Source organism: Porites lutea, chromosome 2 (genome assembly GCF_958299795.1).
Source record: "Porites lutea chromosome 2, jaPorLute2.1, whole genome shotgun sequence".
In the NCBI taxonomy this organism is placed as follows: domain Eukaryota; kingdom Metazoa; phylum Cnidaria; class Anthozoa; order Scleractinia; family Poritidae; genus Porites; species Porites lutea.
This window is the reverse complement of record NC_133202.1, coordinates 3622501-3648953: the sequence shown is the minus strand read 5'-3', so window position 1 is coordinate 3648953 and position 26453 is coordinate 3622501. Positions and strand designations below refer to the sequence as shown.

The 26453-nt window shown below is 39.4% G+C and overlaps 1 protein-coding gene across 3 annotated transcripts in view; it reads right to left on the bottom strand.

Annotated features, from left to right (window-relative positions):
* Positions 1-145: 145 nt before the first annotated feature.
* The window catches only part of LOC140927438 (neurexin-4-like), a 41796-nt gene continuing 15488 nt past the window's right edge, over positions 146-26453 (bottom strand). Inside the window, exons 2-3 of one of the 3 annotated variants that reach the window (XM_073377084.1) lie at positions 20307-20556; positions 146-2233 (exon numbers count right to left, since the gene is read on the bottom strand). In XM_073377084.1, the coding sequence (XP_073233185.1) occupies positions 1590-2233; positions 20307-20427 (765 nt within the window). In that variant the 5' untranslated portion in view covers positions 20428-20556 and the 3' untranslated portion in view covers positions 146-1589. Of the gene's footprint in view, positions 2234-20306; positions 20557-24854; positions 25508-26453 lie in introns of those variants that run through there. The other 2 variants (XM_073377085.1, XM_073377083.1) reach the window with 2 other exon arrangements.

Here is a 26453-nt window from a genome sequence, read left to right as displayed (position 1 = left end):
AAGCTTTGCTAAGCGAGCTTTTTTTCAAGAGAGAAAATCTCATAGCATTGCGTCAAGAAAAGTTCTTTTTGGAAATTTAAAATTAAAATCCACTGCCCAGCATAACATATCAAGGCTCAACTGCGCGTTTGTTTGTTTAATGTCTTTAATTTCAATGAGACTGGCCCGTCGTACAAACTTTCACTGACTGTAGCTAGTCACTTATAAATATGCTACTAATGTAATAATAAATGATAAATGTTTTTCGCATTCCCGTTAGCCAAGAACTTTTAACTAATAATCAAGTTGTAAAATAGTGCATATGTGTCAAGAAATTCTAACAAGTTAAAATAACTAGCGAAGAGCTAGATTTGTTTTTCAAAAAACAGGTACTAAATGTGCGAATGACGTTCATCTTCCTCGAAAGCAATCTTCGAAGTTCTGTGAGTTTCCAAGGACCATCTTATTATAACTCTTAGGAAATGAGAAAGATTCTCCTTCTCACTCCTCATTCAAAAACACGCTTCGCAAATATTCCTCTGAGAATTATTTATAAAAACTCTGTAATTAGTCATTTTTTCTTCACAGTGTCTCTTAATATAGGTTATACGTTTATCGCTTTCTATTTATACATATTTATGTTAGTTATTTACCTTTTAATCAATGTCATTTAATTTACTCAGTTACGCTCAATTCTGGCCTTGTAAACGGATGCTTTTTTATACTTTGAGTGAACCCAATATCTATAAGCCTTATGGTTTCTTTTTGGGCTTTCTCACTACGTTGCTTCTGCGTATTCCTGTAGTCTTGTCCTTTATTCATCGTGTTACATTAAACTGAAACTCTGAAACACTATTGTGCCAGCCTAGCACTTTCGGGAACACACTGCGGCCTGACTTCCACTCAGAGGAACATCTTTGAAAATCCATTCCGATCATCTCTTTGTCTTGAACTTGCATTTGACTTTAAGGTCCCGTTTATACTGAGAAAAGCAGTCGCGGGAAAGAGGGTAACCTTCCCAGCCGAGTCAACCGTTAGCGAGCGTTTATACGAGAAAAATGTTGACCCCTTGGCCAACCTTTTGCCCCTCATCCAACGGCATTCGCGCATGCTCTGATTGTCTAAAACAGCACTAGTACTCTGATTGCCTCGCCTTGACCAAGTTGATCCGGCCGGGCGAGCCAAAGTTATTGCGTGGAAAAAAGTTGGCCCGACTAGGAAGGTGACCCTACTATCCAAAAAGCGTTACCTGGCTAGGCGGGTCACCATTATAGCCAATCCAACTTTTTGTTTTTCTTGTCAACGGTTTGACAAGTTCAGTAAAGAGATATAGGACACGTTTGCAGGGTAGGTTAATTGATTGTCTATACGAAAATGATACACAAAATACAATTACAGTCAACTCCCTCTAAGACGGACACCTTTGGGACCGGCAGTAAGTGTCCTTCTTAGAGAGATGTCCATCTTATAGAGAGTCAAATAAAGGGAGTAAAGAAAGGCAGGGACCAACTCTTGGTGTCCGTTTTAGGGAGGTGTCCGTCTTATAGAGATGTCCGTTAAGAGAGAGTCGACTGTAGTTGATTTTTATTATGTGAGTACAGTTTGCTTTATCAGGCGATACCATAACATTTTAATTTCCCCAGAGTATGGTGACCTTCTTCCTTGAAAATGTCATGTCCAGTGTCTCCAAACCTGAGCTGAATAACTGGAAGCTTTGTCTTGTCAGTAAGGAGACCACTGTCTTCACGCCACTCCTTGTCATTTGTATCGCAATTACAATCACGGTTGGGGTTTGCACATGTGTTGTTCATTCCACCGGCGCATTTGCCATTTTCAGTTGCTCCGCCCCAGTACGTCATCTTATCGCCATCACGTGACACCCACCATCCGAATGGATCCTCTCCATTGGAACGCAATAACATTGAATGAAAACACTCATACTTGATAAACTGCTCACAGCGCAGGGAGACTCTGGTGAGACTCGCTAGCTGAGACAGACTCGCTCCTGTGTAATAAATGTCACGCGAGTAGTTACCTGGTCCTTCGTATCCTCTCACCAAGGTTCTGTTTTCACTGTCGTGACTGACGACTGTCACGCCAACACCGTTCTTGTCGTTCATGTCACAGTAAACTGTAAATGGAGACAGAATCTTCTCACCGTCTGGGTCGATTACATATCTACCGCTCGAGGCTTTTGGGTCAGAATTCTTGAAATCTGCGCATGACCTTGGAAAGGTCACTTTCGAAAATCCTGCTGAATGATTGAAAAAAAAATTCACATAAGTATGTCTCTGCTACAATTTGAGTTAATTTTACAAAACATCCAGTAAAATTCTTCGTGAATTTGTAATCGTCACTGCTTCCCTCACAGTCTTTCCCCAAGCTGAGTTGGGGAGAACTAGTGGAGTATGATGCGAACGAGCGCAGAGCGCGAGCGGGGACTGATGGGAAGGGACTGTTACGGGCTAGCAGTAATTAGCGTCATGCAGTGACCCTGCAGAGAATTGGCGAATCTAATTAAATAAAATATAATGATAAATAGAGATAAATGAAAGTCGTTGAGCTTTTTCTTTCCTTGCCATTTTTGCTTTCTCCCCCTCTTATCTTACTTGTTAACTAAAACACCCAAAAAATAAGCGATGGCGAGAGACTGCGAAGGAGGCAGTGGTCGTTATAGGGGATCTAGAACCCGCCCAGTCTGTAACTGTCAGTTTCAGAACACTTCCTCGGCAATAGCCACTCTGTTTCCCATATGTTACTTATCCCAATTGAAACACTTAGATATGAACGCGATTGTCTTAGGAAAGTACTTGAGGCCCACCTCATTCATGAAAAAGCTAAATGAAAAAACAGATTGTTGTTGTTGCGTCCGTTTGCATGCAGCCTTAGTTTACGGCCAGACGAGAATCGAATAGTATCCCACGATGCACCTCGTTTCATGTTATATTTTCATTGCGTACGTGACATATCCAAATGATCAGTAATCTTCAGCACGCGCGAAATGAACATCGCAGTGCTCGATGTGGATGGTTCCAAACATGTTTCGGTTCAGCAGCTTCTGCTTTTGAGATTATCGAGTTTGCTTATTTTCGCTAAGCTTTAAAGGAGAATTACTTTGACTAAGAAAAGCTTTACATGTTGTTTACTGATCTGTCGAGAACTACTTGTGCCCACGGTCGCACTGTAAACACGAAGTATAAGACTCGGCAACTGATAAGCTTCGCTAGGCTCACTAGGAGAACCCAGGCCTGAGGAGAACCAAAACCATGAATGATCTAAAAAGTGGTTCCAACAAAACAGCCGCTACACGTTGAAGCTAAGTACTAAAGGAAGATTTACAGGCGCTAAGTTTACAACGGCAGTTACAAATAAAATTTAACCTATCGATGCGACAAAGAATTCTCTTTAGCAAAATCTACCAGCAATCTTCAAGGAAATTTCCTGGCCAGAATACTGATCTGTTCTTTTGAATAAACAAAGTTTCTGATGTTTCTTTTTCAATTTCTGAGCAGGCTTGTTTACGGTTGTGCCGCTTGCATGCTGCGTGGCACCTTTCTTTGGGTTCCTATCAAACTGAAACACACCATTTTTCACCGCTCCTTCTTCGAATTAAAATAATTATAGTCAAATTCCTTTTAACAATAACCACTTTGAAAATACAAAGTGACTGCTTCGGTATAAAGCGCTCTCGAAAGCGCCCAACAGACTATAGCCTTCAGCAGACTTTACCCGATATTATCCCACATGGCGTTGAAATGTGATAAAAGATTCGAAATTTCAGCCATCTTTGGTCGATGAACTGAAGTCTTCAAAATGTGGGTACTTCTGGGTACTTCTTAGCCTGTACAATATTCAGGACTTCATTTTTCTGGCGTGAGGTCCACGTTTGGAAGATTTCAACGTATATTCCTATTTGTGGGTCACTGAACACTTTGTGATGGGACGACTGTTCGGGGACACCCAACGGCAATTTTCGGGAAAATATCTGTTCGGAAGACGATTTGAGATCTAGAATTTTCGGAGCATTTGTTGTAAAATTTCTTGCTTGCCTTCCTCTCCTAGGATTTTCGAACATCTACAAAATGGTATAATTACTCATTTTTAACGCATTTTTGCCCTAAAAAAGGCCACCTAGAATTTTCGGGAGCCTTTTCCTGGCTGAAATTTTCGAGAAGGTAAGTTTGTCTCCCTATAATTTTCGGATCACAAGATTTTCAGCTAGGAAATCCGAACAGATGAAAAGTTTTTAGGGGATAAAAATATGCCTATATCTACCGTTTGAATACTAAAATACGTCCACCAATGCTATGTTAAGTGGTTTTGAACTATATTCTCGTTGGGTGCCCCTGACTGTTACGCTGCAAAATGTAATAATCGCCGTAAAATGTAATATTAACGCAAAATGTAATAAGAATCGCCACAAAATATAATACTAACGCAAAATGTAATAACATTGACGCAAAAGGTAATAAAATTTTCAACGCAAAATGTAATAATCTTTCAACGCAAATTGTAATAACTTTTCTAACACATAATGTAATAACGCAAAATGTAATAAATTCCGAAATAACGACCTGCATGCTATTTCAAAATCGGTATTGTGGCTCAGTAATCATTAGCTGATCCAGATCTCGATGTGAATTATTCTTATTATTATTATCAATATTGACATTAATAATAGTAATAATATTTATTTTCTTCTTCTTCTTCTTCTTCTTATTATTATTATTACTACTAATGAAATAACGGTTGAAACATCGTGTTACTTCCGTGCTGAGCTAGTCTCTCTCGATCGCAGCCGTGTTTTGTCTCGTCACGCAACACTCTTCCCCAGCAAAGGAGGAGGAGCATTGCGTGACAAGACAAAAATGGCTGCAAGAGCTTGCTGTACTGTACCACAACTGTAGCAACTGAGAGACTTGGTTTAATTTCAGGTGTTTAATTTAATTCAGTCAAATAAAATAGCTTTTGTCGAAAACAAGTAATAGATTCAACTTTCAAAGCGTAATTCAAATGCATTTAAAATATAAGATATCTGTCACACTTTTTTTCATGAGAACCAGACAACTTTGGCTGTAGCTTACTTTTCCTAAGTTCTCATTTAATAGAGGCTGAATTGTTCTTAATGCTGTTTTTTAGGTCCAAGTTTCTTTTATGTTGAAGTTTCCAAGCTTTGCAAAGTCAAATCAGTTTGCATTGTAAGGCAGTTGTCTTTTGCTAGAACAGATAGCGCAAAATTTTTTTAGTCAGCCCAGTAACGCATTTTTGATTGCAGTAGAGCTAAGCTGATGCACAAAAACATTGAATTTGCCTGGCAAGGCAGTTGTGATTAGAAGACAGGCCATACTCTTTTTTTTCTCCGTTTAGCGTCGTCGGACCGACCCAAATTTTTGGCATTTTCAAAAAAAAGTAACGACCCAGTTAAACCACTTTTCACTTGAAATAATTCTTTTAATCTGAAAAATGAGCATAGTAACAGCATAGAGAAAAACAGGAACAAAGACATAAACATTTTTTACAGTATATTGTGAATTTTGTTAATCCAAATATGTGAATGTTAACTTTTAACGTCGTCCTGGGGTACCAGGGCCTCCTATTCCGAGACTTCTTGTGATTTTGTTTTTTAGTTTTTTTTTTCAATCCGACCGACCGACTCAATATCAGGAAACGCATTCGACGCTAAACGAAACCTTGAATTTGCTCAGCAACGCAATCGCCATTGGCTTAGAGTTGACGGCGCCAAATCTTGAACTGGGAGATCCATAAAAAGTGCGCAATTTCGTCTTTTTAGGGCCGACCATTTTTGACCACTTGAGGGGGGAGGGTGTATGGGTAATTTGGTTTGGGTTAGTATTTTATGGGAAACTGTCTACATAACCCTCCCCTAAGCCAAAATTAACACTTATTTCTCACTTAGGGCGAAATGTTGGCTTAGGACGGCTAGGTGGGCACTGTATTGGGACCTGTATTACGTTCAAATCAGCGGAAACAAACGTCCCATTCGGTTCCCTAAAGATGATTACATCTCCTCATTTCAACTGCTTCATTGTAATATTAGCAATAATGATAATAATAATAATTAATATTAATATTATTAATAATGTTAACGTCGTACTGTTAGTATGCGAAAATTTTCTCGATTTGATGAAACTAGGCGCGCACGGTGGTCCCCGTTAATTTTCAGCATGTGCGCCTGGCTCAGCAACCGCGCAAACTGGGTTTGGCAGGCGAGTCGCATTCGCCGAATTGTGTCAGGATTTCACTCCAAGCTATAAGGGTATTTTTATCATTGATTGTCTTGTAACACATCAATTTTCCGATTTCTTTTAATTAAAAAGCTATTCAGAAGTACTGGAATTGTTTGGTATTAAAAGAACTTGCTTAGTCAGACACAAATCAGCAACGAGGATCGACAGAACTTTGAACTTGATTTGTCAGACACAAATCAGCATCATGGATCGACAGACTCGATTCAAACCACATCAGGAATAGCTCAAATATTTCAAAACCCAGTCAAAAACAAGAAAGGTGCTGACGTGAAATAACCGGGTTTTGTTCTATATCAAGGTATTCAGGATTTCATAAACAGTGGTCCATGTGTTTGTAGGGTTAGTTTATTGCCGAATCCCGATTATTTTATTTGATGCAAGAAAAAGTGAACTGGGGAAATATCTCAAAGGTGAGAGACTTCAAACAGTGGTCCATGTTTTTGTTGGGTTAGTTTATTGCGAAATTATTTATATCAGTTGCGTTCAAGAATGTCACACTCGAAGCCAAAGCAGTCGTTCGACACATTAGTTAGAGGACATTAAAAATGTTACTTACAAATAAATAATTAAAGATGGTTTTGTTGTTTAACACGCGTTCTATTACATTTGCATTGTTGGTTGAACTCATTGTCCTGACCATCGTAAGCATGACATGTATGAGGATTTTCATTAACCCAGGGAACAAAGTGTAATAATTGAGAAAACACAAAAGAAAACAAAAGAATTGCACTCAGAAACTCTAATACGAAAACTACATTTCCAAGGTTCATGGCAAATACATAGGGTCGTAACATGGTATATCCGGCGCCCACTGATCCCTATTTTCTTGCCGTCATTTTGATCCCTGAGCCCCATTTTCTCCCAAATTTTGATCCCTGAGCCCTGATAAAAGAATTGATCCCATCCATGTTTTTACACAAAATTTTAACTTAGGCAACTTTTTTATCTCAAAATATAGAATATAGAACATGCTCAAATAGGTTGATGAGAAAAACATTAACTTTAATTTTTTAGTGCAAGTTGAAGGTTCTATCAGAGCTTTCTATTCTGCTATCCCTGTTGATGTTGTAGTCTTATGCGTATTTCCACTCTCACACTGTTTGTGGTACAGTGAGGATCACGATCAATTACCAGTAACAAAATAGCTGCTTTACATGAAGTAGAAAAATAAATGATGCAAGCCACAGGTTCTACAGTTTAACAGCTTTTCTGTATCAAGCCCATTAACGGCTTTTCCTGGCTTAATAACCATTGTGTAGATTGTCAGAGGACATATCTGGTTGTAGGTCTTCCAGACCTACTCCTTCCAGCTTCAAATCTAATTGGCTCTGAAAAGTTGTCCGCCCGAGCTTGCTCCCCTTCCTCTTCGTCACCACTTGACGCAGGTGAATCATCTGATTCAATTGACCCCTGGAGCAATGCAACTAGGAGTTGCTCTTCAAGGCAGCTCAAACAGAAGTTGTTTACATCTTTCATTATTTGAACTTTCCCGATGATATACACTCAGGTGAATTTCTATCGTCACGGTGCCCAGTCTGGTATACAAGGGGATCTTCTTCTGACTGTTCCAGTCATCTCAAACCCATGTGATCTTCCAGGAATGCGTCACCGTTATAGTGGAGATCTTTTAAAAGAACTGCAAGGAAGAAAGGATGATATACCTCTTGTAATTGTGCTTGAGAGCAACTACGTCGCCTTTTGAATAGATAATCTCATATTTTTCGGCGGCGCCTTGAACTGTAGTTTGTCCTTCACTCCCTTGAACCTCTTTCGGCAGATCGACCTCTCTATATGCCGTCGCATTCCTTCTGAACATACTCAGAGCAAGTAGAAGTGTACCAGCACTTTCTTTGGTTTTCCCTCTTGTTCGTTGTTGTCGTACACCCCGTCCGAATTCTTTCGCAAAGCTCTGCAATGCCTTCCTTTGTCGCTCCTTTCCCTCCGCGCTCGTTTCCTCGTCAATGTCCTCCTTAAGGTTTACTCTTACCGTGCGACTTTCGAAGCCATTCCGGTGCCTTTGGACCCAGCTTTCTCTGTGTGTAATGGCTTTGAGGACCGGTATAAAAGATAAAAGAGGATTGGTAGAGCCTCTCTATTGATTCTAAAAGGCAGCTGGGCCGCCGCGATGCGTATTCGTTCAGAGCTGGTGTTGTCACTCCACTAAAAAATTCAGGCTTCAAATCTAAGGTGGTGATACCTTTCGGGGCCAACCATTACATAAGCCGAGGCCGAATAGCCCAAAGGGCCGAAAAAATTCTTGTAGATCAATATTGTCACTAAAGTCTGTAAATTTTGGGCAAAACAAAATAGCCACTGAATGAATGAGGTCTGAAAAAATCTTGCATGAAAAAAACTAACCCATCCCCGGCTCAAAAATCAAATAGTGGGCCCCTTACTGGTGGCCCTTCATGCTGAGTGCTATAATATATTAAATACCTGCAGACTCTGCTACTTGTACCTAGTATGCAACATTCCTTCCACTAATTCAACCGTTTATTTTATAAAAAAAAAACTAAAGAAAATAAACTATTAAGGTTTTGTTACTTTTATTTCACCGAGGTAAATCTTTGGTGTTCCACTTATTTTCACTAATTCTACACTGTAATTTCAGACTATTTATCATACAAGCATTTATCAGTTATACAGTAATGGAATGTGTCCTTTACTTTCCCGGCCCAATACTAGTACTGGAAGGTGAACCGATCTCGGTTTCTCATCAGAGTTCGAGATGACCCTAAAACTCCATGCAGTTAGAGCAGATTTATTAAATTGCGAGAAAGCATTTATTTTGCAACAAAGCGCGCGAACTCATTGTACTTTTGTATTCTACTTTTGACGTCCATTCTAATTATTTAAGTACTTTTAAGAGTTAAGGTACTGGTCAAAAAATACGAACCTTGATTTATAGTCGCCTTGTGACTTGCTTGCGGCGATGAGGCAATCGGGACCTATACAGTAAATTCCGCTTTCAATGAATCGGTTTGTCTATTGTCCTGGCGGTATTGTTATGTTTGATCGGCCGAAAAACTCTATGCTTGGACCCTTGCCAGGAGTAAATCAGTCAAGGAAGTACTGACATACCTTTCTCTGTCACAGGATTTCTTTTTGTCCTTTTCTTCTTCCCCATTTCTCGCAGAAAAAGGTATGTATAAATCGCTTTCTCTGCCTTCTGGCGTTGACAGCGCGTTGAGGAGTTGCGTTACAAAGCGAGAAAAGTGACTTGAGATTCATATTACGGTGCTCTCAACAATTAATAAATTAAGAATATGATACCATGTTTTCGTCAAACAACCAGGACTTCATATGACAGGAACTGCCGCCAGCCGGAAGCAAGAATAGATAATGAACCTCGGCCAGGAAATACTGTGGACACAAACCTTATTAAGCGGAAAATATTGTGATAAGAGATTTTTATACCGTGTAATAAATCTGATCCCTGATTCGGGCTCAAAAGCCTTGTGATCCATGATCCCATTCTTCTGAGCCCTGAGCCCTTTCCTCTGAGCCCTGATCCCAGTCATATTTTGGGCTTTGAGCCCTGAGCCCATATACCATGTTACGACTCTGAAATACATGGACAACCGCATGGAGTCGGTGACTACTAGTGACAACTATGACTAGTTAATTACTAGTAATAGTTGACACTACAGCTGCCCCCGCTCTGCATATTGTAGGTCAATAGTATTCTTGGTCGTTGTGCAGCTCTTTGAAATATACCGATTCATAATGAAGATATTCACACATGTTCCATACAATAGGTGACTGAGTAAAAACAAGAAACGCAAGCGATGCACTATTTCAGTTCGAATATTTACACAGCTTTGATCTGTAATTTTTCCCAAATTTAAAACGGCCTTGGCATGAATATGAATTAATTGCCTTTTTCCTTGTATAGGGGGATGCTCTTATTACGTTTTACAAGATGTAAGGAAACTTGTATTTGTAACTTATGCAAAACGACTTTTTCAAAAGGAGCGAGTAAGATAGTGCGACTATGTACTTGGAATACGATTACTATTCACTGTTCACTGTTAATCCGAAAATCTCAATCCTTTTAAAGACTTACTATTTGAGCAATTCTTTCCTACAAAGCCAGACACGCAAGTGCAGTTGTAGTCATTCACTCCGTCTGTACATGTTCCGTTGTTTCGACACGGGTTTGGATAACAGTCATCAGTGTCTGAAGAAGAAAAAGGACATGGTAAGGATTGACGACAATAAAATATCCATATCTACAAGGAAAACATAATTATACAAGATTTACTTGTTCGCATCGATTGAAGGCATTCAGCTTTATTGCACATGGGCACTCCAAAAGGGAAATTCGTTTGAAACTAATCTTGCCCAAATTAAAATTGGCCATGGCAGAAATATGAATTAATTTGCCTTTTTCCTTGTATAGAGGGCTGCTCTTATTAAGTTTTAGAAGAGGTAAGGAAACCTGGATTTGTAACTTATGCAAAAGGACTTTTTCAAAAGGAGCGAGCGAGGTAGTGCGCCGATGTACTTGGAATACGATTATCATGTACTGTTTAGTGTTTAAATCCGAAAATCTCCGCAATCCTTTTAAAGACTTGATTTTTAAAGACTTACTATTTGAGCAATTCTTTCCTACAAAGCCAGGCACGCAAGTGCAGCTGTTCACTCCGTCTGTACATGTTCCGTTGTTTAGACACGGATTTGGATAACAGTCATCAGTGTCTGAAGAAGAAAAAGGACATGGCGAGGATTGACGACAATAAATAATATAGTATAGACAATAAAATACAGTACAGTATGAAGAAAGACACTGATGAAATAAAAATACAGTAATTATATGTCGGATAAATCAGCTGATGCTGTTGCATTGAAAAAGCTTTGAATGTTCTGTTGTTTTTGTTTTTTTCTAATACTTTTGTCGATCGTGAATGACACTACACGTGAGTCAAACACTACGAGCTCAAATAAAATGCAATACGTTTCCAGCTGTGCTCTTATGTACGTGCTCTGTTTTTGACAAGTTCGAAATAACGGAGTTGATTTAAAATGTAGGGAAAGAACGATGAGTTCGAAATACCGGGGAATTCGAAATAACCGAGTTCGAAATAGCTAATAGTAAATGACTGAAAACATAAGGGTAAATCCAAGGGAATTCGATCTTCCTTCGAAACAGCGGGGACTTCGAATTAACCGAGTTCGAAATAGCGGGGTTCGACTGCCTGTTCTCAGTTAATTCGAGAATATTTTATTCTTAACCATAAGAAAAGATTTAATTAGAAGTTGGAATTTTTCGCTATTTCTGTTTCACTTTTTACATACAGTTACATCGCTGTGGCTATGTGGCCGGTAACCGGTCAAGGTTTTCAAAATACTAAATCACCGGCAGTCCTGTCTTTTCAGTATAAATTTCACAAATCGAACGAATCCACCTGAACCAAACTATCAAAGTAAGCTTGATCAATTCACGCTCGCGCGTTCTAGTACTTTTTAAAAACTTTGTAGGACATCTGTGAGCAGAATAGGTCGGCACAGAATTTGATTGTCGGTGAATTTCTGTAATCGTCCAGCGTTCTGCTAGTGCCGCTAGCTGTTGATTCACTCGTCTTGCTTGTTTGTGGGCTGCGTCTTATTCCTCCAATGAGAGAGAAAGAGTGTCTGGCAAAGTGTTTCCACTGAAAGATTTGTGATTTTGTGTCTAGCAAACTCTCAAAGTATTTATATATACACAGTTATACGCACCTTATAACTTCATCTGCGCTTAACGAGTGGTTTTTGGTCCATAAATTTAAAAAACGTGGGCTGCTCCACCGAGTGTCGATCACTGATAACGAGTACGAAGCTAATATGATTGACAATAAATGTCACAAAATCTACCTAAGCGGTCCCTTCGGATTTTCTGTTTTGCGTCATCCTAACCATCTCGTACTTCATTACCTACCGATTCCTAGCCTGGGTAGCAGGCGCTTGGAAGTAGTGGGTGAAAGAGAGAACGGGCGCGCGCGAGGGAGACACGCGCCCGTTTTTCCTTGTGCCATCTACTTCCAAGCGCCTGCTACGCAGGCAAACCGATTCCTCGCCAGGGGCACCCAACGATGGAATGTTTCCACGCACGCCTGAAGTGTCTCAAATGGTTTTCACTGTGCTTTAGAAGCCTGTTTGGTTAATTTGGAGTTGCCCCCAAAACTATTTATCTGTTTGGATGTCTTAGGGGAACTTTGGTCGTCACGAAAGTTTTAGGTGGCTTTTTCGTCTCATCCGAAAGTGTTAGTTACCCTTATGGGTCCAGTCGAAAGTTTGAGTACATGAAGTAGTCTTGCTTTCATTAGAAAATTATGGGGAACATATTGTCTCTATACCGAAATTTTAATTAAGAGACCCTTTTGAACAATAATCGTAATATCTTGTATTAAAAAGGAGATTAACACAACTTCCGAGAATCGTAGTTAAGCTATTAGAAAACCTCTGAATATTTTAGACGCGAATGGAACGGTTATCCAGAAATCTTTAGGTTTTCTCAAGCTTTAGAAATTTCTAGGCAATATTTGTTCCTTCGAACAGTTATTAAAAAAAATTTATAAAATAGAATCCGTAAAAGACAAAAGAACAACATATTATAGAATTTAGATCCACACATTTGTTAAAGTGACCTTTATTGTCATTACATTTTCTTAGGAAAAAAAGAACAACAAAAGTGAAGTAATTAATGTACAGGCATCCCCTCGAATATTTGTAATTTTAAGAAAATAGTCATGTCACATGACCAAGCGAAAACAACTAAAGATATATATTTTTTTGAAAGCAAAAGTTAGGAGCAACAAAAACAAATTCGACGGTAACTTAAGTTAGCGGCGGAATCCAGACCTTCAGATAACGGGGGGCCCCGGTCATCCAGACCCTGAGATAAGAGGGGGGCTGGACTGAGAAAAAAATTTTTCGGCCCCTTCGGGCCCCATTTTGGTATAAAAAAGCGGAGGACTGATTGAACACGTTTTAAAATGTCCTTCGCATAGACTCGTTAGACTTGTTCGCTTCTCATTTACGCTTAGTGTTATAAGTTTTTCTTATTTTAAGAAAATCTAAGCGCCGATACAACATTTTTGTTCCTCGCGTAGCGAGATTGATAAATCTGTCGACATTTGTCGCACGTGATCGCACGTGGGTCGGTCGGTAGCATACTGATCTTTCTATATCACGGCGCGATGGTGTCTGCACAGTTGCCTAGCATCAAAACCGCAACAAAACAAACTTGGTCCTGTTCTTCAGCCGTCGCGTTGTAACAATCAAGGAATGCTTTCGGCGATAAATTTTGAAGTATTTCAGACTGAGAAAATAGAAGCGATGTGATCCATTAGTTTCAAAACACTATTTCCAAATAAGAGCGAAAATCGAGGTAATTCCTTGAAATGCGATAAAATGATTTCAAGTTACGCCTTTTACCACCAAAACTTGCTTATTTTCCTCAAACATATTTTTTTTATTGCGCGACTAGCTTCAAACGACGTTTCCCTTCAAACCTTCCAGGGCCAAATGCGCTATATTAGATATGTTTTACTGCGAAAAGCGTGTAAGATTCAGTGGTGTAGTAGTTAGTGAGTTTTCTGCGGTGCGAATTCGAACTCCGCCGAAGTTCCTCTTTCTCACTATGGCCACAAATTTAAAACTAGAGCATCTCAGGTTTGAATGTCGCGAAAAAGTCTTTGACATTTTGATATCGTCCATCGTCTATCGTCTATCGTCAAGAATCTATCGTCTGGGTTTTAGCTCTCATGCTTTAGGTTACATGTGATATAAGGTTTACCCACACGATTAAAAGCAAGATAGGTCACGAGCTTTTCTTTTCAGATCATTAATCTATTATAACTAGCTTAATTTTTGAAAAGGTGCTTGAAAAGCGTCGAGAACATTCGAGCAGGAACCTAGCGATGGCCAGATTTCAGTGGCTGGTCTCATAGTCAAGCTCAGGCCATGAGTTAACTTTCAATGGGGTGTGCGCCAAAGGAGGGTCTCGCACCAATGTTGTTGGCTGCGTGGCTTTGAATTCTCAGTTCAGGTTGCTTATGTCTTAAGCTCCTTGAGTTATATGGCCTAGACTGTAATTTTCAGGGAGTTATAATAACTCCTCTAGTGGGGCTAATTTAACTCTTTACAGTGGAGTTATTTTTCGTAGAGTTACTTTAACTCCAAAAAGGAGTTTAAAGAACTCTTTTTCAGGAGTAAAAGTGACCCCAGATATTGAGGAGTTAAAATAACCCCCAAAAAGGAGTTATCCTGTACCTAAAATTTTTACTCCACTTTCAGAGTTAAATTAAGAGGGTCACAATGGGGTGGTGGCTTTTACGGTTATCGGCTAAAATTTTGGCTCTTTTACGGCTATCGGTTAATTTTTTTCAGTTACGGTTAACAAAACTTAACTTCGTTTGTTTCAAAACGTTAAATATTAATGAACCTGTATTTTTTGTATCTTTAAATCAAAATAAAGGTCTTCGGGTCATCTCGGGATGAAACAAGCTATTCTTTTGAAAAATTTTAACATTTGATAGATCATACTTTTTATAAGTAAGTAAGTATTTCACTTCTAATATTATTTTACACATAGAGATGTCAATAGTCAATTTAAAAATAATCTTTGTGAAAAAGCAAAAGCGAACACGGAAACGCCCCACTCAAGGCCGGGGCGCGACATTCGGTTTAACAGAAATGGCCGTTTTCACACTAGAGACGGATTATTCGTGCGAGACGGGTTATACGTTTGATGATTCGCGTCAGATAGGTAATACGTCTTAATTTGAAAATGGAATAGTTTTAATTTTGAATGAACATTCCGCTAGACTTTATCCGTCAATTTCGATGGACAGTTTGAAGACGGGATTATCCGTTCCAGATAGTCTGTCTACAGCCGCCCCCTCCCCTCATAAAAAATCGGAGAAGGGGTGTGTGGGGGGAGGGCTCGACTGTATACAGGCTAGTCTCAGACGGATAATCCATTTCTAGCTCTAGCGTGAAAACGGCCAATAACAAAGTGCTCGTGTCCAGTGTTTTTAATGATAGCGAAGGACTGTACGGAACGACTGTCTGCCGTTGCTTTGTCCGTAGGCCTCATTATTCTGCGCGGCTAATACGTTTCGGGTCACGTGGTCCTAGCGAGTTCGCCACCGAAATGCCTTGACCGAGATTGCGTGGGTAGACGCCGTACAGGGACTAGGCATGGCAATATCTATCGTAGCGTCAGAGAAAAACAGGGAAATGTTGCTTATCGGCAACGTGTTTTACAAACAGTGACATCTCTGCGTGTTGTTTTACTAGTGTTTCGAGGGCACGACCTCCTGAGAATCGCAAATATTAATCCCCAGCAAGAAGCCACACTTTCGCTATGGAAAAAAATTAGTTCCCCGAGAGAGTGGCGGAAATGGAGCCTAGGTTTTGGTCAACACCTAAAAGGCGCTTCGCCTAACGTGCGTACGGAGTCACACTAGCCAGGAAATAAAAAACGCAACCATAAGTGAGTTTTGTACCTCCCTTAAAAGCAGCAAATCTAGGGAACAGTTTCTTTTACGGTTAACTCTTTTTTACTCTATTTACGGCTAACGGTTAAAATTTTTCAATTTTTACGGCTATCGACTAAATTTTTGGCCGTTTTACGCCTATCGGTTAACCCCATTTAGACCCTCAATTAACTCCAAAAAGAGTAAAAACAACCCATGTAAGGAGTACAAATAACCCCATTTCGGAGTAATTTTAACTCCAGAGTGGGAGTAAAAAGAACTTTTTTTCAGGAGTAAAAATGACCCCAAATTCGGAGTTAAATTAGGAGTTAAAATAACCCCAAAAAAGGGGTTATCCTGTACCTAAAATTTTTACTCCATTTTTGGAGTTATAATAACTCCATAAAAATTACGGTGATCTAAATTAATTTTATAAAATGTCATTTTTTATCATATTAGATATTTTTCATTAAAGAAAACCAAGGAGGAGCAGCGTGGAAGTCAACAGAAGTAAGTTTATTATTTATTTTATTTCTTGTTTTCTTTTCACTCGCGTTAGAAAGGTCTTCCGTTTTTTTTTTGTCCGAGGGGAACCGGTTCTAGTTTTGAAAGGTTCGAGTTTGCGCGGTATCTTTCTCCTTTCAACGGCTCTCTTCGTGAGTGGAGAGGTTTTGATCGGAGCGTGTGCGAAACGGGGACTAACTAATATGAGCCGAGTTCGGCAAGAAATTCTATTTCCACGGTTTGCAAAGTGCCTGGGACATCATTAAGTCCGGGAAGGCTTAAATGGGCGGTCGTTGCTCAAAGAACCGAGCTTCGGGCACAATCCGAGAGACCATCCGGTGGATGGTGTATACCGTCTCTGCCTAGCTCTGCACACCGTGAAGAAGTCTCCAGCAGGCAATAAGGGGCAAATTGGTTAGTTTGGACATAAGAAAAGAGGGCCAACGGAGTTTTTGGCTGTGATTTTTGCCTTGCTGGAGACTTATAAATTGTCTTGTTATTGCCAGGATGTAATGTGTCCCGCACGAGTTGAACACGGATTTCCCAGAATGCACTGCGAGAAAGACTAAAAACATGTTTAATATTTGACCATTACAGTAAGACTGTTCTGTTGTTGTGTTTCAGTTTCTACGACGGACGTGCTGATCTTTGAATAAGCGAGCAACAACGGTGAGTAGCAGGCTTTTTGCCAGGAAAGGTTATGTTACAAAGTCGTGAAAGTGTAGTTGAAATCAAGTCTGTGGTTTCGTATAGCGAAGGTTTATTTTTGGTCATGTGTCGAGCGACTCTGGAAATTTACTGTGTCCACAAAGAGCCGCCATCCTACTGCACAGGCTGAATTGACGCTCATTTTCAATTTATTGTTGGCATTGCAAGCTAAATGCTGATCGGATCGCGAAAGAGTAACTATTTTTCCTCAAAGCATGTTAAAGTTCCCGCGCTATAGCACCGTCGCGACGACGAGCGCCGTTTATTCTTGATTCTCCGGAATGTTCGGTACTATGTTTTTAATCTGCTTTATGCACCGGTACGGCGATTATAAAACCATTGCGGGATGAAACTGATCTAGGGAAAATGATGTAGAGGGAGATATATTACTTTTTAAACACGTGTTGAGGAATTTTCTTTAAACAAGGTTTTCCTTTTGTCCTTTTCTTTCAGATGTGGCGGTTGGTTTTACTCGCCCCCTCGGAGCTGGAATATTTACTCTCTGAAATGTTTATAATATCTGTGCTCTGCTGTTGTCAAAAACGAAGAAAGCGAAGCGAAACGTCTTGTAAGATAACGTTAATTTAAAACTATTTGCTTGACCAGTGATTAGTCTTCGAAAATCGCCTGTATTGAAACTACATCTCTGTATTTCTCACCTCCTGACCCGTCTTTTGAAATTCAATCCTACGCTCAGTACGGCGATGTAATTGATATGTATGTAACGCAACGTAATTTGGTATCCTGCCCAGAAGCCCCTCAAACGTTAACCCTCAACAAACCGTACTTCTTTTAACCTTTATCCTTATTTAACCCTAAGCCTTCGCTCAACTTTAGTTATCCACCCTAACCAGCTTAACGTAACACCCTTTTCCTGACAAGGCGAACGTTTAACTCAGTCGATCATTATGACCATTGAAATCAGTGGAGACTGCCCGTCTAACCCTAACCCTTTAACCTAACCCTAACCTATTCCTAACCCTAACCCCAACCTCAACCTAATCTGATTTCTAACCCTAACCTATTCCTAACCCTAACCCCAACCTCGATCTAATCTGATTTCTAACCCTAACCTTTCCCTAGTCCTTACCCTAACCTAACCCTAACCCCAACCTTAACCTTAACCCTAACCCTAACTCTTCCTCCCCTCCCCCCCCCCCACTGCTCTTACATTTAGTAGTATACAGTAAAAACTAAGTAACAGGTGCTTTTCGAAGTTAGCCTCAAAAGGCTCTTATAAATTTTCTGTTTCTTGGAAATTAAGCTGTTTAGGTTCTCAAACGTTCGAGATTCTTATTTTCTTAAGGAAAAAAAGACTTTTTGGAAGAATGTTGGTGGTTTTAAATGTTTGTACAAAATATGCATGTTGTTATGTCTAAATGACTGCAATTTAAGCCAATAGAAACTTTTTTTGCCATTAGAATGATTAGTTGACTTTAAGAACTCCATAGCGATCTGTTTTAACACTTCTACTTCATCAGGTTCTTTCAAAATCTTAGCCTGAAGAATTCTGGTTCTTATCTGTGCCTCTCCTCTGTGTCACTAACCTGACATAATAGTGAGTGACACGCGCATGTTTCACTGTACAGTATTTTTCAGATGAAATAAAATACTGATTTGGATTGTTTTTGTTGTATTGGGGGCAATTAGAGACTTGGTGAAAACTATATAAAGCAGAGATGACTAAGTTGAGATCAGAGTGCTTTTGTAATAGTCATGAATCCTTCTTTGCTACTGAATTAGGAGTCAAGAAAGGAGTCACCTTCTTAGAGGCATATGGGTTACAGCTGAATTTCTGACAATAGGCTACTTTCACGATGACGACATTTGACTAGAACTACCAGAATTTATTTCGTTTATGCTTTCTTATTTTTAAATGTAAAAAATTGTCAGTCCTGCTGAGGTTTCAAAAACAATAGCCCCAATTTGCTCGAGAAGTCAACAAACTGAAGGATTTCTGGTATAGTTGTTGTAAAATGACATCATCATGCAATTGTCCTATTGGTTCATTGCCTCTTAATTAATATCAACTTAAGCTTGCTTGCCAAAACTGGCCAGCTAGTGCGTTTTTCTTAAATTCTGCGAGATTCATGATAGTATGGCTACAATTTGTAGCACTGAAGTTTTTGTAGTGTTCACGCACGAGTAACAATAATCGGAGTAATATTTTCTCCTAGCCTTATCTTGACGTTTCTCAAATGAGCTTATCCAGCCGGGTTCAGCATTCACTCAGGGTTATTGTGTTTATTCCAGTTAAAGCTAAATATTCAATCAGTAGACCAAACATTCTATTGCATGGTTTAGTTCGAAAGACTTGTACATAACTAGCCTACAGCGAGTTAGACTACGAGTAGTCCCCATTTTTCCTCAGGGATAGTGGAGCGAACGCAACGCGAGCGCGCGTGAAAATCACCCTACCCGAGAAAGGCGAGAGGTGGCGGGGAGAGAGAGAAAAATACTCGCGCTCGCGTTGCGCTCGCTGTACGTACTATCCCTGAGGAAAAATCGGGACTACTCGTAGTCTAACTCGCTGAAGGCTAGTGATGCACAGGTTTTTCCAATGCAATAGAATCTTTGGTCTAACAGCGAGTGAGATACAAGCTTTTCGACACATTCGAGGACGATTTTGGGCGCCTTGATGTTTTTACGATTAAAATGTCCATGATAATAACCATGAACCGTTGTGGTCATTAGCATTATTATCAATTGGTCTATAAATTAAGAAGAAACAATCAGTCATTATGCAGCAAAAAGATATTGAAATAACTTGAATGTTTACACATTAGTCAAGTGGTTTATGGAGGCGACGCTCGTTAACAATTCAGGATGTCGAGAAACGGTTCAAACGCTCTTGGAATACAGTGAAAAAAGTCAGATTTTTTTCTTTCAACTGTCACATGAAATCGCAGCAAATTTTCATACATCTTTCTTTTGACAAATGTTTTACCAACCCCAAATAAAACTGTTTTGAAGTCTACTGATAAAACATCTTGGAACAACCAATTAAAGTTCTAAGATTTGCGACTCAGCTAAGTTTATAGCACTAGATAAATTCCAATAAAATACGATTCTCTTGTGGATTTTTTTTTTTGTTTCGTTTGATAAGGAAACGGTTGATACCGTTTTTCAAGTCTCACTCTAGAGTAATCATTTTGGGTTAGCTGGCGTAACTGTTTATAACATAACGGGAAGCTACACTCCCTGCCCTGTTGAGAACAGTTGGCATCATATGTGCAATATGCAGCTAATTTTTCTTCCTATCAGCCTTGTTGTATACAGATAGAGAATGCAAAAAATGATTTCACCTGAAGCCTTCCTATTTATATTTGCCCACAGTACAATCACCTTTGTCTTCAAAGGATGATATGCTAATCTTCAGCCTTACCTGGATATCTAGCCATTCCCATGTAGATGGAAGATGCTTGCATAAAACAGGCTGGGCAAGTTTCTCGCGAGTGAGTGTTAAGTTCGCACTTCTTCGAGTTTAGACAGTAATTCAAACTCATGCAGTTTGGATCATTAACACACAAACTAACGCATTCGGGATGGTCATCTTTGAAGCTAGAACTGTAGTTTTTATAGAAGAGAGCAAACCCGCGTTTGGATCTCTCTTGTCGACACGAAAGTCCCGTGACCTTCAAGGAATAAAACAGTACCGAAGGATAAACGAGAAACAAGAGAATTTGACTCATTTTAGGAAGCTGCTACACGAACATCATCAACAGATGTTTGCATTGCATGCAGGTCGATTTTCCTTTTAATTGATCGGGTTACACGAATCGGGATCGGATTCCTCTGAGTTTTTAGAATTTATTTTTTTAGTTAATGCGTGCCCATCAGGAGTTTGAAGACAACAGCGTGTTGGCTCTTAAAAGGCTTCCGTGAGCATGGCGAACCACCATTTAGCTGGTGAAAAAAGAATTCTCATTTTTATTTGGAAATTCCGGTAACTGTGCCTACTGCAATTTGCGCAAGTTCTCGACAAAACGATTAACAGTCGTGTGTATACAACTACGTCATATTTAAACCAAAATTTCATAAAACGTTTTTGTTAAAAGTAACACCTTGAAAATTAAACTAGCACAAACCAATAAAAAATAGATTTACGTGCTCGTGAAGGTCTTTCTTTTTAAACTAGGCAATTTACATACAGATATACTCCATGGCTTACCGGTAATTGAAAGTGTCTTAAACAAATGTTTGCACTAAGCGCAGGTCGATTTTTTCTTCAATTCGATCGAGTTTCATGGTATTTGGCAGATTTTTAATCAAGGAATCGGGATCGAGTTTCACTGAGTTTGTTTAAGCATTTGGAGTATATTTCGGCTAATGCCGGTGCGCATCATGGGTTTGATGAGAGCAACGTGTTGGCCTTGAAAGGGCGTGTCTATAGATATGGCGAACTACCGTGTAGCTGGTGAAAACAATATTTCTCATTTTCATTTGGAAATTGGGTAAATCGTTCCTACAATTTGATTTGCATAAGTCTGCGAAAATGACAGTAATCAATCAAGTGTATAGTAGTAGTAGTTCAATTGTAGTTCAATTTTATCCTTGGTTTAACTTTTATTTTCCTTTGTTTCAAACTAATTATTTAACAATTAATGAATGAGGCTGAGTCAGTCTTATGAAGAATTTTGGAGATCGAGTAGGGTGTTAGCGGATAACACCCTCCGACGGATCTCCATAATTCTTCATATGATACGAAAGCCGAATTCAATAATTGTTTTATTATTCATTCAAAATAATTCCTAGTTTAAAAAAAAACATGCTTACCTCCATCGATGTTAAGTTCACCTTCGATAGTGCACGTTTAGGGTTGTTCAGCTGCCCAAATATTCTCCAAATAGCAGATGTCGCCCTTCCAGTTGTGTTCTTGCCATGTTTTTAGCTATAATTTCGCCTAGTTCTTACTCTTGAAACGAGTGAAATGTCCGCCATTTTTTTGTTTTCACAACCAAAACAACTCAAACTCGTCCCCAGGTCTTCTCAGTTAACGGTGCATTAACCTGCAAGAACGCTGCATTTTTGACGTCACTTCCTCGTTAAACACAAAATTCTTCCATATTTGGTCATCAGTAACTGGTTATGGTGAGTTATGCGTGTGCTTTTTAAGCCAATCAGAATCGGGGAAATATTTTGAATAAATAATAAATATTCATATTCCATGGCTTAATTGACAGCGCCTAAAACAGGGTATTCGTTTGGAAATTATTAACCAAATTCAGCAAGACAAAGTGACAAAGTGTTTGTGCTTGAGTGACATTTTATGACAGAGCAAGCTTATGGTTTCAAGGAAACTAAGAATACATCATGATTTTAAAAATGCTTTTAAGCTTTTTCTTTAATTCAGTGAATCAATAGTTAATCCAAAGAAGAAATATTCCTAGTGTTTAATATGTGTTGATGTTTGTTTTTGTTTTTGTTTTGTTAATTTCCTCTGATCTTTAAAGGTTACAGATAATTAGGCGTGCAGGTACTAAAATCGAGAGATTTTCAAACGTGGTCAGGGTACGTTTTTAATTTGAAAGTTTTTGTAGGAGAGATCCCTGTCCGAGCGATGCATTTTGGGCTGCGAACAGAATGTCATTTCAGTCTATTCAATAACCGATTGTATTTTGAAAGATAATACCAAACGTTTCATTGAAAAACTTGACGTATTTTGCATGGTGTTACCCAATGTTATGTGTTTTGGGTACCTGTCAAGGCATATCTGCATATTGAACTCTGCTAAAACCACAACTAAATTGTTCTGAGAAGAAGGTGGTTCGCAACTTGATAAATTTAACGAAATACTACTAACAGTGAAAAATTACTTTAGTTGAGTTCATATATTGAGGACCAAGTTCTGAAATTGTTTTAAATTACGAAAAACCTTCTGTCGAGTTTTTGGTATTGTTGATATGCATTGTAAGAGTTCTTTTGAGACATCATCATGGGTGCATTTCCTCATTTTCTTCCATACAGAACAAAGCATTGCATGTGCGCTTATGAGAAATAGGCAGGTTGATAACGGCTTAAGGTGGTCTGCAGTTTAAGTTTAAGTTGTGTGTTTCTTCTTTCCTGAGTGGTCATCGAGCATATTTAATATATGGCCATTTTATGAGTTGGTTTCTATCCGGTTTCTGTTCTCTATCATGATCTTTTCTCTTCATAAAGAGAACTAAAAGGTTCCAATAAAACCTTGGTCTACCTGTGCTCGAAAATGCCTTTCCGCATAATTAACTCCATAAGCGTATTTCTTTAAAATTCATGGTCTTGTAAGACCCTTGCCAGTGATCTAAGTGCTCAGTGCTGAGTAATCAAAATGAGCAAAATCGATACCCGTTTTCGGACCAAAAAGGCCCAACGAGTATCAGCAATGTCACGTCACACTGCAGTGAGCAATTTATTAAATGTTGAATAAAAATGAGAGACAGTTCTTTGGATGGTGGGTGTCACGCAGTTCTCCTAGAATGTCAATTTGGGAGGGGCTACTCCCGCAGTGTGGTAAGGGCGTATGCGGAATGAGCAACACATGTGCAGGATCATTATCTCTTGGCAGGATATAAGAATTATGCTTGCAACTGTCCAGAACAACCCAAGCTTTGCTAAGCGAGCTTTTTTTCCAAAGAGAAAACCTCAAAGCATTGGGCCAAAAAGTTCTTTTTGGAAATTTAAAATTAAAATCCACTGCCCAGCATAACATATCGAGGCTCAACTGCGCGTTTGTTTGTTTAATGTCTTTAATTTTAATGAGACTGGTCCGTCGTACAAACTTTCACTGACTGTAGCTAGTCACTTATAAATATGCTACTAATGTAATAAATGGTAAATGTTTTTCGCTTTCCCGTTAACCAAGAACTTAATATAATAATCAAGTTTTAAAATAGTGCATATGTGTCAAGAAATTCTAACAATTTAAAATAACTAGCGAACAGCTAGATTTGTTTTTCAAAAAACAGGTACTAAATACGCGACTGACTTTCATCTTCCTCGAAAGCAATCTTCGAAGTTCTGTGAGTTTCCAAGGACCATCTTATTATAACTCTTTGGAAATGAGAAAGATTCTTCTCACTGCTCATTCAAAAAACACGCTTCGCAAACATTCCTCTGAGAATTATTTATAAAAACTTTGTAATTAGTCTTTTTTTCTTCACAGTGTCTCTTTATATAGGTTATACGTTTATTGCTTTTTATTTATACATATTTATATTAGTTATTTACCTTTTAATCAATGCCATTTAATTTACTCAGTATACGCTCAATTCTGGCCTTGTAAACGGATACTTTTTTATACTTTGAGTGAGCCCAATATCTATAAGCCTTATGGTTTCTTTTTGGGCTTCCTCACTACGTTGCTTCTGCGTATTCCTGTAGTCTTGTCCTTTATTCATTATGCTAAAAAAAACTGAAACGCTGAAACACTATTGTACCAGCCTACCACGTTCGGGAACACACTGCGGCCTGACTTCCATTTGGGAGAACATCTTTAAAAATCCATTCACTTAAAGGTCCCGTTTATACGGAGAAAAGCAGTCGCAGGAAAGAGGGTAACCTTCCCAGCCGAGACAACCGTCAGCGAGCGTTTATATGAGAAAAATGTTGACCCCTTTGCCAACCTTTTGCCCGAGCATTCGCGCATGCTCTGATTGTCTAAAACTGCACTAGTACTCTATTGTCTCGTCTTGACCAAGTTGATCCGGCTGGGCGAGCCAAAGTTATTATGTGGAAAAAAGTTGGCCCGACTAGGAAGGTGACCCTACTATCCAAAAAGGGTTACCTGGCTAGGCTGGTCACCCTTATAGCCAATCCAACTTTTTGTTTATCGTGTCAGTGGTTTGACAAGTTCAATAAGGAGATACAGGAAACGTTTGCAGGGTAGGTCAATTGATTGTCCATACGAAAATGATACACAAATACAATTAGTTTTATCTAAGTGCAGTTTGCTTTATCAGGCGAAACCATAACATTTTAATTTCCCCAGAGTATGGTAACCTTGTTCATGGTAACCTTGTTCAATTGTATTTCCAGTGTCTCCAAACCTGAGCTGCTTGATCGGAAGCTTTGTTTTGTCAGTGAGGAAACCACTGTCTTCACGCCACTCCTTGTCATTTTTATCGCAATTACAACCACGTTTGGGGTTTTCACATGTATTTTTCATTCCACAGGCGCATTTGCCATTTTCAGTTGCTCCGCCCCAGTACGTCATCTTATCGCCATCACGTGACACCCACCATCCCGATGGACCGTTTCCATAGGAATGCAATAACACTGAATGAAAACACTCATACTTGATAAACTGCTCACAGCGCAGGGAGACTCTGGTGAGACTCGCTAGCTGAGACAGACTCGCTCCTGTGTAATGAATGTCACGCGAGTAGCTACCTGGTCCTTCGTATCCTTTCACCAAGGTTCTGTTTTCACTGTCGTGACTGACGACTGTCACGCCAACACCATTCTTGTCGTTCATGTCACAGTAAACTGTAAATGGAGACAGAACCTTCTTACCGTCTGGGTCGATTACATATCTACCGCTCGAGGCTTTTGGGTCAGAATTCTTGAAATCTGCGCATGACCTTGGAAAAATCACTTTCGAAAATCCTGCTGAATGATTGAAAAAAAAAATTCACATAAGTATGTCTCTGCTACAATTTGAGTTAATTTTACAAAACATCCAGTAAAATTCTTCGTGAATTTGTAATCGTCACTGCTTCCCTCCCAGTCTTTCCCGAAGCTGAGTTGGGGAGAAGTAGTGGAGTATGATGCGAACGAGCGCAGAGCGCGAGCGGGGACTGATGGGAAGGGACTGTTACGGGCTAGCAGTAATTAGCGTCATGCGGTGACCCTGCCAAGAATTGGCGAATCTAATTACATAAAGTATGATGATAAATAGAGATAAATGAAAGTCGCTGAGCTTTTTCTTTCCTTGCAGTTTTTCCTTTCTCCCCCTTTTTTCTTACTTGTTAACTAAAACACCCAAAAAATAAGCGATGGCGAGAGACTGCGAAGGAGGCAGTGGTCGTTATAGGGGATCATGATAAAGCTAAATGAAAAAACAGATTGTTGTTGTTGCGTCCGTTTGCATGCAGCCTTAGTTTACGGCCAGACGAGAATCGAATAGTATCCCACGATGCACCTCGTTTCATGTTATATTTTCATTGCGTACGTGACATATCCAAATGATCAGTAATCTTCAGCACGCGCGAAATGAACATCGCAGTGCTCGATGTGGATGGTTCCAAACATGTTTCGGTTCAGCAGCTTCTGCTTTTGAGATTATCGAGTTGGCTTATATTCGCTAAGCTTTAAAGGAGAATTACTTTGACTAAGAAAAGCTTTACATGTTGTTTACTGATCTGTCGAGAACTACTTGTGCACGCGGTCGCACTGTAAACACGAAGTATAAGACTCGGCAACTGATAAGCTTCGCCAGGCTCAATAGGAGAACCCAGGCCTGAGGAGAACCAAAACCATGAATGATCTAAAAAGTGGTTCCAACAAAACAGCCGCTACACTGTGAAGCTCAGTACTAAAGGAAGATTTACAGGCG